The following is a 12,388-nucleotide window of genomic DNA, read 5'->3' on the forward strand; positions in this document are numbered from 1 at the left end:
TTTAATTTTATATTGGTTTGCTTACAAATGTCATATACATTGTGTTTCACACTATTCTTCATTCACATTGTGTTTCATATAATCATTCCCATTCATTATATTTTTAAAATGAATCACCATTGGACTATGCCCAGCATTACCTTGAGTTTTCAGGTCCCCACCAGATTATTCCCATTTCCTTTACCGCCTCCTTCTACCCACTAAATTGTGCAACCCTGTGATTTTGCCCTACCCATCCTCACCTCTATGTTCCCATCCCTTTCCCCCTTTGATCTCTATACATATTTTACTAATTATCCTTCTATTTTTATAATGATGTTCTTATGCAGAGGTTATCCTTATCTATTGAGTTTTTGAGAGGCTATAAATGAAACAGGAGGAAAGTGCCCATTTGTCTGCCTCATGGCAGCTGTTGAATTTCAACCACTAGAGGGGCACTGCCTTGGGGCTAGCAGGGCAATTTCCTATGGACTATGCCCCCAGAGCTCAACCAAGTACAGTGCATGCTAAGTAATGACTTAAGAATGAATGACTCTCCATCTATGAACTACTTCACTACCTGAACTCCAGCCTCACCCCTCATTTTGCCTTCTTTTAGTAAAAAGCCCATTGCTCACAGCTATGAAAATTCCTATCTAATCTATCTAACCTAACAGTCGAAGACTGACAGCCAAATGATGCATGTCATCAGCACATTCTCTGTACTTTCCCCCGTGCAAAATAGCTGAGAGAAACTGTAGAATTTGCACAGTGTAACTCTGAGAACTTCCTGAGTCTGCTGTAACCACCAACCACAATGGCTGATGAGAGCCTGAAATGCCAATGATGCATGAGGAATCTCCAGAAGAACCTCTGGCAGGCTAAAGTGCAGGCGATACAAAGAGCCCAAAGGCCCTTGGCTGGTCATCCAAGTGTGCAGTACTCTGGTTCCCATTCTAGAGCACACATACTGCCTCCTTCACATCCTGGAGCTCTTCCAGGTGTGGGAATCATTCACCATGGGCCCTTTGAGCCCATGCCTCCCGTCATGCTCTAGGTGACTCTCAGAGATTATTCTCCTAACAATGCTCTCAAGACCAAGGCTTTGACATGTACAAGCTGTGATGATGGGGAAATTACTTCCCTCTCTGAGTCAGTTTCCTCTTCCTTTAAATAAGAGATAATAAAACTAGAGAACAAGGTTGTTTTTAAGCCTCAAAAGGGATGTTGTTATCAAGTGCTACTGAGTCAATCACAACTCATAGTGACTCTATGAACAATGGACCTGAACCCTGCCATCCTCCTCATCTCTGACACACTCAAACTACTGTTAATTGTCACTACCATGCCAGGCCATCTCGTTGACAGTGTTTCCCTCCTTCACTGACCCACCTTTTTAAGCATGATGCCTTTTTCCAAGGACTATTCCCTCCGAACAAGTTCAGTCAAGGTATTGTTCTGTTGTAAATAGTATTGATATGAATTGGAACCAACTCCATAGCACCCAAACAACACCAACAACAGTATAGTGGCTAGTAGGTATAAAATAAGTGCTTAGTAAATGATGTAAAAAAAATTTTAGAAGCAAACGATAAATTCAAAAGATGAAAATTATAATGCTAATCTGTAGATAAGAGGCAGTGTAGGATAGTGGCTAAGAACACAAACGTAGAAATGAAGTATATCTGAAGGCAAATTTGGGCACTTACTGGTGTGGGATCTGGGATATATTAACTTTTCTAATTTTGTTTATTAATCTACAAAATGGAGTTAATGCCTTATAAGACTTTTGTAGAGATGAAAGAAAAGATAAAAACCTTTTAACAGTAACTTGTTCTTGCTACTAGATGTCACCAGGTTGAATGCAACTCACAGCAGCCTGACGAGTAACAGATCTGAAGCTTGTCCTATCCTGTACCATCCTTATTACCTCTGCCGGGCTCAACCCTTCTGTGATAGTCACTGTGTCAATCCATTGTGTTGTGGGTCTGCCTCACTTTCTGTCTTGACTGTCCATCTTTCTCAGGATGATGTCTTTTTCTAAGGGAAGATCGGTCCTGACAACGTGGCTGCAGCATGTGGTGTCACCATCCTTGCCTCTAAGAAGCACCCTGGCCCCACCAGCTCCAAGTCAGATTTGTTTGTTCTTCTGGCAATCCATGGCATAATCAGTACTCTTCATCAACATCATAATTAAAAGGTACCAACTCTTCTCTGGTCTTCCTTATTTATTGTTCAGCTTTCACATGCATACAGCAATAACTGGTCTATAGAAGTATGCAATAAAGGTTGACCATTTAGAGGTACTAACAGCATCAATTTTATAATTGGAGACGATACTGCTTAATTTACTAAAGAAATATTTCAAGCCTATTTACCAAAGTTTTAATACCCTAGTTAAAATTATAGGTTTTAAAGTAGAAAGGATATATTTCTCTAAAACTATTCCATAATCCAAACTGGCCTAATTTCCAATTAATCTGAAATAATGAGCCTTCATTACTGAAATAAAAGGCAATTAGAGATAAAGGAACTACTGATTTATACTTTTTATCCTTTAGAGTGAATACACATTTATTGTAAATAAGTCCTAAATCTGGAGCAATGGGGGTTGCAATACACTCTAGATAATTATGTTATTCACCTGCTTTTAAAAAAAGCAAAACAAGAAGACTTTAAATAGTTCCAGTGTCATAGATAATGTTCTCTAGGCTTATTCAGAACAATGCCGTCTCTGTTCAAAGAGGCAAAACATTGCCAAACTAGGGAAGTGACAAACACATTCACAACATCCAAAACCCAGAACCAATTCCAATTCTTTTTCTCATTTGAAAATACTATATTGAAAATTTTCGAAGTTATTACAAAGGTTTTTTTGTTGTTTTTTGTTTTTTTTTAATTGTTACTTAGAATATTTCTTGCACTACGTTTTAGGTTTTCCCTCTCCAGGGATAAAAAGAGTTTGGAAATACATCTAAAAAGCTAATCTCTGTTCCTCTCTGCTGCTGAGCTCCACCCTCTGGGCCTCACTCTGGCCTTGGAACATTAACCATCGCTGATCTTGGTCTTCCATGAACAGGCTCCCATCTTTCCCTCCACATGTAAAGAGGAAAATAGTCCCATCCTTTTGTTCTGACTCAAAGAATCCAAGGCATGGTCATAGTCTGTCTCTTTTGGGGTCACAGGCTCAACATCAGAGCAAGATAGGAAGAACAGTCCACATGACGACCACAGGTTTAGTGTAATGGGTAAAGGTGCTTTCCCAAAAGATGGGTCTTAGGTTCTGGGACTAGAACTTGACAAGCCAAACAACACCTGTGCATCATACATACTTCTTTGGAGTGCGGTAGGTTTAGGACTCAGAAGAAACTCCTTAAACCAGTTCTGTAGAGTCAATTCCAACTCACGGAGATTCTCTTTATGTCAGAGTAGTAAAACTGTGTTAAAAAGATGAATCATATGGACCTCATTTGCTTTTTAAACTTTAATAATCTACCTGTTTAATTGTTGTTGTTTCATTAGGTACCGTCAAGTTGAGTACAACCTATAGCGACCTTATGAACAACAAATCTGAACTGCGTCCTATCCTGTGCCATCTTCACATTTCCTGACACAAAAGAGTCTATTGTGGCAGTCACCATGTTAATCAACCTGGTCGAGTCTTCCTCTCCTTTACTGACCCTTCCACCCTTCCAGCATCATGTCCCTCTCCAAGAAACAGCCCCTTCTAGCAACATGCCCAAAGTATGTGAGGCAAAACCTCTAGCTGCACCCTCTCCAAGACGTGTTTGTTTATTCTTTTGACAGTCCATGGGATCTTCAGTGCTCTTCTCCAACACCACAATTCAAAGGCATCGATTCTTCTTCTGTCATCCTTATTAATTTTCCGGCTCTCAGATGCATCATAACAAGAGATTGGAAAGACCATGACCTGACCTGAATCAGACACACCTTAGTCCTTAAACTGATCTCATTACTCCTCAATAATTTGGAGAGGTCCCTAACTGGAGACTTTCCCAGTGCACTACTTTTCCTGATGTCCTGACTACTGGTAGCAAGGGTGGTAACTGGATTCAAGTAAGATCCAAGTTTTTGGCAGTTTTAATCATTTCTCCATCTATCATAATGTTGCCTATTGGTCCAGTGTTAACAATCTTTGTTTTCTTGATGAGTTGTAATCAATATTCTGCATTCCTTGGGCTGTATTCTTTCATCCTTTGCAACAAGTGCTTCAAGTCCGCCTCACTTTCAGCAAGCAAGGTGTTTCATCTGCATAACTCATTATTATAATTATTATTGATGAATCTCCCTCTGACCCTGATGAGAATTGTTAAGTGCCTTTAAGTAAGCTTCAGTTTATACCAACCCTATGAACAACAGAACCTAGCTCATTATTGTTGTTGCTAGGTGCCATCCAGTCAACTATGATTCGTAGTGAACAACAGATTTGAACGTTGCCCTATCCTTTATCATCTTCACTGTCTCTGATATCCTTGAGCTCATCGTTAAAGTTGCTGTTTCAATCCATCTCGAGAGTCTTCTGCTTCCTCTGATCCCATACTTTTCCCAGCACTCCTTTTCCAAGGACTAGAGCCTTCTGACAATAGGCCCAAAGCATGTGAGACCAAGTTCCACCATCCTTGCCTCTCAGGAGCACTCTGATTGCACTTCCTCCCAGGACAGACTTGTTTGTTCTTTTGGCAGTCCATGGGATATGCAGTACTGTTCTCCAACACCACATTTCAAAAGGTATCGACTCTTTTTTTTTTTAAATTAACTTATTTTTAAAAATACAATTTTTATTTTATACTGGTTTACTTACAAAGTTCATATAATTATTTTTCACATGGAATCTTTTCCATTTCCTTTGTCTAACTCTCCCTCCACCCATAAAATTTGTGGGACCCTGTGATTAATACCCCCCCACTCCCTCACACCTCTACACCCACCCTCCCCACTTGGATCCTCATATACGTTCTATAATAATGGACTTATATAGTATTTGTCCTTATGAGACTAAGTTAGTTCACTTAGCATAATGCTCTGTCCCTCCCAAGTCAGGAAGTGACTTAGAAATCATTACTCCTCCATGCTGTGCAGTATTTTATCATGTGAATGTTCTTCAATTTCTCAATCCATTCAACTCTAGTTGGACTTTGGGGCTGTTCCCATGTTCTTGCAATGGTGAATAACACTGCTATGAATATTGGGGTACAAGTTTGTGCTTCAGTACTCACTTTCTCAGGATATATTCCAAGTAGTGGAATAGCTGGGTCATATGGAATTTCTATGTTCAGCATTTTTGAGGAAACACCAAACTGCCTTCCAGGGTGGTTGTACCATTTTACAATCCTACCAACAGTGTATGAGAGTTCCAACCTCTCCACATACTTGCCAACATTTATTACTTGCTGTCCTGTTAAGCTTTGCCATTGTGATTTTGATTTGCATTTCTCTTATTGCCAGTGATTTGGAGCATTTCTTCATGGGTCTGTTGCCCATCTACTGGTATCTTCCTCTATGAAAAGTCTTTCCATGTCTTTCATCCATTTTGTAATTGTGTTATCAGTCTTTTTCTTGTGGAGGCCCTTAGCATTCTGTAAACTTTTGATAGGAGATACTTGTCTGAAATGGTATTGCCATATGTTTTTTACTGGTCAGTAGGTTTTCTTTTCACGCTATTTGAAAACATTTTTTATATACATGGGGATTTAATCTTTAGAAGGTCCCATTCATCAATTTTATCTTCTCCAGATTGTGCATTTCTGGCTGTATTTGGCAGTCTCTTTATACCATAGTCTCAGCTGTCTTAGTTTGATCCCAGTTTGTCTCTCATAAAATTTATGGTTTGAGGCTTTACTCCCAGGTCTCTGTTCCAACTTGAGTTGACTTTTGTGTATGGTGTAAAAGGTGGATCCTGTTTCATCTTTCTGCAGGTGGCAGTCTAATTTTGCCAAAATCATATGTTGAAAAGGTTGTCATTTCCCCATTTGATAGGTTTATTTCTCTGTCAAGTATCAGCTGACCATAGATAGATGGGTCAATTTCTGATATCTCTATTTTGTTCCATTGGTCTATGTGCTTGTCATTGTACCAGAACCATGCTGTTCTAGTTACCACCACTGTGTAGTAGGTTTTGAGGTCAGAGAGTGCTATGCCTCCTTCATTTTGTGTTTTGTTGTGTTTTTTTTTTTTAATTTTTGTCTCTTTCCTCTCCAAACAAACTTTACAATTTCCCTTTCAATCTCTTTGAAAACTAATTTGGTATCTGTATTGGAATTGCATTGAACATGTAGATTGCTTTTGGTAGGACTGTTATTTTCACAATATTGAGTCTTCCTATCCATGAACAGGGAACATGTTTCCAATTATTTAGGTCTTTTATTGTGTCTCACAGAAATATCCTGTAGCTCCTTTGTACAGATCTTTTGTGTCTCTAGTTAGATTCACTCTGTCTCCCTTATTCATTGCCCAGCTTTCAGATACATAGTAATCGAAAAGACTATGGCTTGGCTTTGGTGCCTCTTAGTCTTTAAACTGACGAGGTCTTTGACAGAAGATTTTCCCAAATGCAACACATTTTTTGAATTTTTGACTGATTGCCACCAGCAAAGAAAGGAGTCCCATCCTTTAGATTTGACACTCATCAAGCTGGAACTGATCCATAGGTGACACTCCAGCAGGTTTTCAGAGGTAGTAAAGCACATGGAAGAAGACTCCTCCTCACCTTTCTCTAGTGGAGCCGCTGATGATTCAAACCATGAACTTTTGGGCTTGCAGCCCAGTCGTTACCACTAAGCCCTTAACACTTATTAATGCATATCAATTTATCTCATTCCTTATAAGATTGCCTGTTGTTATGTGCCATTGAGTTGGAACTGACTCACAGCTGACTTTCCAATGAGTTTTCACAGGCTATAAATCACATGGGATGAGACTGCTCATTTTTCTCCCAAGGAGTTGCTGGTAAATTCGAACCAGGTGCCTTGGGTTGGCAGTGCAACTCCTCAGCACTAAACTAAAACTACCAGGGCTCCCGATAAGAATATCTAGCACTGCATTATAAGCCCCTGGGTGACACAAAAGGTCTGCTTTCCACCAGTAATCAAAGATTTGTAGTTTTATTAAGCTCAATCAGCTATGCCATGGTAGAATTGGTAACAATCTGCTACTGTAAAGGTGATTCTGACTCGATTGAGATCCCAATTAAGAAAACTCCATACAGTGCATTGCTACTCTGACACACAGCTTGTTAAGTGCTGTCATAGTCATAGACTCATAGTGACCCTCTGAACAGATTGAAAACTTGCTCTATTCTGTGCCATCCTCACAGCCATGCTCAAGTCTATCGTAAGCAGCCACTGTGCCAATCCGTCTCTCTGACTGTCTTTCATGTCTATTTTTCCAAGCACAATGTCTTTTTCTGAGGATTGGCCCCTCCTGACAACATGACTGTGTATGTAATAAGACTGTGTACCTTGCTTGCCTTTAAGGAGCACCCAGGTTTCACTTCCTTCAAAGCAGATGTATTTGTTCTTTTGGCTAAACATAGGATATTCAATACTAGTTGTCAATAGCACAGTTCAAAGGCATCAGTTCTTCTTTAGGTTTCCTTATCTGTTGTCCAACTTTCACTTGCCTCACATGGGGTTTTGCTTAATTAGAACAGACTCTAAGGTAGTATTATAACCCTTCCAGTGGTAGGGTTGGTTAAGTTTCTCACAATTAACAGCCATGTAGGGAGGGAGCTCTAGTGGTATGTTGTTGTTATGTGCCATTGTGTCATCTGTGACTCACAGTGACCATATGCACAGTAGCTCTGAAACCTGTCCTATCCTGAGACAAATTCACTATCTTTGACACATTTAATTCCATTGGCCCAATTACTATGTCAAACCATCTCCTCATTTGCTGAGTCTTCCTCATTTGCTGTCCCTCTATCCTTCCAAGTATGATGTCCATCTCCAAGGACTAGCCCTTCCTGGCAACATGCCCAAGTATGTCAAATGGGTTTCAAAATCCTTGCCTCCAAGGAGCAACTTGAGTTCACCCTCTCTAGGAAAAATCTGTTTGTTCTTGTGGCAGTCAATGCAATGTTCAGAACTCTTTTCCAGCACCTCAACTCAAAGGCATGGTCTTTCCTTTGGTCATGAGTCATTGATCAGCTCTCTGATGGGCAGCAAGTAATTGTGAATACCATGGAGTCTCTAGACTGATAGCACTACTCTTTAGCACTCTGGAGAGGTCCCTGACAGCAGATTTTCCAATGCAGTAATTAACAATCTCAATCTCCTCTCCATCTATCATGGTGCTGGCAATTGGCCCAGTGGTGAGAATCTGTCTTCTTGATATTGACCTTCATGCCATATTAAAGGTTACGGTCCTTGACCTTCTGCAGCAAATGCTTCAGGTCCTACTCAATTTCAGCAAGCAATGTTGTGTCATCTGCACAGAGCAAGTTTTTTTATGAGTCTTTGTCCAGTCCTGATGCCACATTCCTCCTTATAAAGTCCAGCCTCCTCAAGGATCTGTTCTGCAAATAGATTGAAATGGTATAGAGACAGGACTCATCCCTAACGTACTCTTTTTGTGATTTTGAACCATGCAGTGTTCCCTTGCTCTAGTCTAAAGACTGCTTCCTAGTCCAAGTAAAGGTCTCACATGAGCACAATCAGGTGTTCTGGGATTCCCATTCTTCTCAAGGTTAGACACAACTTGCTGTGAACCACACAGTGAAATGCCTTTGCATAGTCAATGAAACACAGACATTCCTTTGGTACTTTCTGCTTTCAGGCAAGATCCATTTGACATTGGCTATGATGTCCCTAGTGCCACAGCCTCTTCTAAACCCAGCTTTTTAGAATCCCAGTATTTATAGTAGTTCTCTGTTGATGCACTATTCCAGTTCTTTTTGGATAATCTTCAGCAGGATTTTGCTTGTGTGTGATATTAGTGAAATTGTTTAATAATTTCCACAGTCGGTAGGATCACTGCTAACCAAAACCCAGTTGTTTTAATCTATCATCTGCTCTAAGTTCAGTCTCCTTCTGTGAAGACTCACTCCCTCAAATATCTGGTGGAGAGTATCAGCATCAGTTCTATGGCAGTGGAATCTGATCTTGGTTTGAGAAGGAAAAAAAAACCTGACTCAAACTCATTCCTCTTGAATGGGAACAAACTTATCACCAACTCTCCAGTGCATTTTCAGAGACTGTCAATCACATGGGAAGAGACTGTCCATCTTCCTTCTGAGGAAGTCTGAGGATTCAAACTGCCTACCTTTGGGTTGACAACACAACTCCCCATTACTAAATTTGATGGATTGTTTTTCTCTTTCCTTCACTTGCTCTTTCTGTAGCATCTGATCCTTTGGATGAATCCTTCCCCTCCCTAGGTACCTACCACCTCATCATCTCTCTATTGTTTTGCTACTTTCTCATATACCTGGTTTTCAGGCTTCTACTTTTAACAGTGGTGTTGTTGTTTTGGTTTTGGGGTTTTTTTTTTACATTTTTTACTGGACATCCACATCCACATCTAAACATCAAATCTTCTATTTGCCTCTGATCTCTAAATGCCCTTTAATCACTTTCCTGAAAGGCAAATATTAATTTCAAATTGCCTAACAGTGAGCGTCACCTCACCTGCAGACCCTCATCTGTAAGCTGCAGACTCAAGTCTTCCAGAATGGAATTTACTGGTTTCTAATATTTAAATACCTGGTCACTTTCCAATCTATCTACCCGCCCTTATCCTGTCCATTCTCCCTATGGCAACTGGAGTGAATTTTTTAAAGTCTAAATCAGATGCAGTTATTTTCCTTCAGGAACTCTGTACCTGCCTATGACTTGAAGTACTTTCCTTCAGGTCTTCTTCACAGGGCTACCTCCTTCTCACCCTACAAATGAACATCCTGACCACTTGAACAAAAGCAATGCTCCCCATCCCATCACTCTCCGTTCCATTACTCTTTTAATTGCACCTGCCTGTGTCTGAAGGGAGCTCTCGTGGCCTAGTGGTAAGAAGCTGGCCTGCTGATGCCATTACAAAGGCAGCCAGCTGGAATTCATGAGCTGCTCTGAAGGAGAAATGTGGGTAATCTCCTCCCATGCTATGAGTTCTTTCCAAGTGAAATGCAATGAGGAAGAAAATCCCCGAGCGAGGGGCACTCTGGAGGAGTAGTCTGCAGGGATTTGCTCTGCAAAGGTAGTTCAAGACCACTAGTGGCTCCTCAGGGGAAAAATGGAGACCCTCTTCCCATATGATTTACAGCTCTGGAAACCAGAGAGTCAGTTATGAGTTGGTTCCTAGTTGAATCTCAATGAGTGAGTGTGTGATCCCCGTCTCAAATGATCTGCTTCACTTGTCTGCTTTCATGCCACTTGCCCATTTCCTCCTCTTAAATGTAAGTTCCATGATGCCAAAGCCTTTGTCTTCTTTGCCAAAGCCTAGAACCCCATGTTGAGAATGTGTGGTGAATACGTATGTGGGATGAATACATAAACTCCTCACCCTTCAAGAATTCTTGAAGAGGGAACAATCTTGTTTGTTAAACTAAGAACCAAGCAATGTATTTTCAACCCCTATACTCTGAGATGTTTCCTTCTCCAACCAAATACTAGCAGAGCCTGATCTCTGAAAAATAGCACCTTAGTGGGTCACAAGTTAGTCCCACCCAAGACTCTCAGCAACGTTTTGCATTAAATCTAACACCATAATAACCACCACTCTTTGATATAAAGGTTAACACTCAGCTGTTCATGGAAGGTGAAACATTCTGGACGAAAGAGCTGGTGATCTGCTTCCAGTAAATCTCTAGTGAAAGTGCTTTGGAGATAGTTCTATCCTGACACTTATGGGGTGCCCACTCTAAGATAACTGGCTCCTGGAAACTATTCTTGACAGAGTAGCTTGGTGGCCACAGGGAACACTAAGATGAGCACCCTTTCCCTGGTTGACTTCTCCAAGGATTTTCAGGGGTAAGGAGGTTCAGTTCTAAGAAGCATCCTCTCAGCCTGCAGGGTACTATGTTAACGTGCTGTTTCCCAATCTTTCAACAGAACCGGCATAATATTTCTCCCTTTTACAGACAAGGACTGACACTTAGGAGCCTCTAGCTTGTCTAGAGGTCCCACAGACGAGACTGAACCCACGTTTCAAAAGTTTTAAAGCTCAAACTCCATCCACTTGACAGACTTTATTTCCGAGCTGCTCTTGAGAATCCTCAGTATGCTTTTTGAAAGAAAACTAGAAGCCCCGCGCTAGAAGAATGGAGAGGAGGCACAAAGAGAAGAAAGGAGACCCACAAGAGTAGTAATAGGGGTCTGAAGGGAGCCACCCGGTTCCCAGAGAATCCTGGTGGTTTTGAGGAGTAGGGACACAGAGCCCCCAGGCTTAAAACTGGAATGGCAGATTCCTGGGGCGGGAAAGATGAATTTGGAAAGGGGGGGGGGGCGGGCCAGAGAACACAGGTGTTTGCATTGGCCGCTTGGAAAGGAGGGTGCTGGGTTGAGGATGTGAGATCACCGCGGGAGGTTAGAACAAAGCAGTGGGCCATTCTCACTCATTCGCATTCCAGGCATTTAATCTAAATCCAGGGTGGGAGGGGGAAAAGCAGGAAACGCAGGACTCACCCCTCCCCACCCCCGAAATTGAGTTTGCATTTACCACGACCCCTAGCCTGTAGTCTGGTGCCTCCTCGCTGCTCCCGGCCATGTTTCTCCCGGGAAAGCGGGAAGGAAAGAAGGGCGCGGAAAGGGTCTGGGAGAGGGGCGTGCAGGGCTGGGGGTAGGAGGAGGGGGCCGTGGCCTGGCTGCCCCGCCCCTGACTAGCGGGCGGGAAAGCCTCAGCGCGCTGCAGCCCTCTGCGCCTGGCGCTGCTCCAGCGCCTCCATCGCGGCGCCCCCGCCCGGGCTGGTCGACGGAGTGGGGGCGGGAAGCCTGGGGCGGCTGCCGAGCCGGGAGCAGCTGCGGAGCCGCAAGCTTAGAGGCCGCACCGCTCTCCACCTGAGCGCAGGCCCCGGGCGCCCGGGCGCGTCTGTGGCGGCCGTTGCGCGCCCTCGTCTGCCGGATGTCTGTCTGCGCTCCTGGGGCCCCGCTGGGACCGTGTGAATTCGGTGGCTCCGTGGCTTGCCTATTAAAGCAAGGGAAAGCTTTCCCTGTCCGGAGGCCGGCGTCCCAGCTCTCGGGCTGACAATCTCTCTGCATCCCCTCTGCTGACTTTGAACACCCTTTAATCGCAGATAAATCTCCAAAACGACCTGATCTGCAGAATATTCCATTATTGCTGTGGAAGGAAAATATCTCCAGTTTTTTAGTTGTTTGCTTGCTCTTTTAAATTCTCTGACCACCAGGCCAAGAGTTTGTAAGATCTACGTGACTGTTTTTATGCTGGGCCTTATCCGTGGTGA

At 42.5% G+C, this 12,388-nt stretch overlaps 1 protein-coding gene across 1 annotated transcript in view; it reads right to left on the reverse strand.

Annotated features, from left to right (window-relative positions):
- The window catches only part of PRTFDC1 (phosphoribosyl transferase domain containing 1), a 141,719-nt gene extending 129,534 nt beyond the window's left edge, over window positions 1-12,185 (reverse strand). The window contains 2 exon segments of the mRNA XM_006903793.1: window positions 11,647-11,739; window positions 11,808-12,185. Of these exon segments, the coding sequence (XP_006903855.1) occupies window positions 11,647-11,739; window positions 11,808-12,185 (471 nt within the window).
- Between the last annotated feature and the right edge of the window lie 203 nt (window positions 12,186-12,388).

The sequence above is a fragment of the Elephantulus edwardii genome, unplaced genomic scaffold, assembly GCF_000299155.1.
Source record: "Elephantulus edwardii isolate Elephantulus edwardi_28Jun2011 unplaced genomic scaffold, EleEdw1.0 scaffold00054, whole genome shotgun sequence".
NCBI lineage: Eukaryota > Metazoa > Chordata > Mammalia > Macroscelidea > Macroscelididae > Elephantulus > Elephantulus edwardii.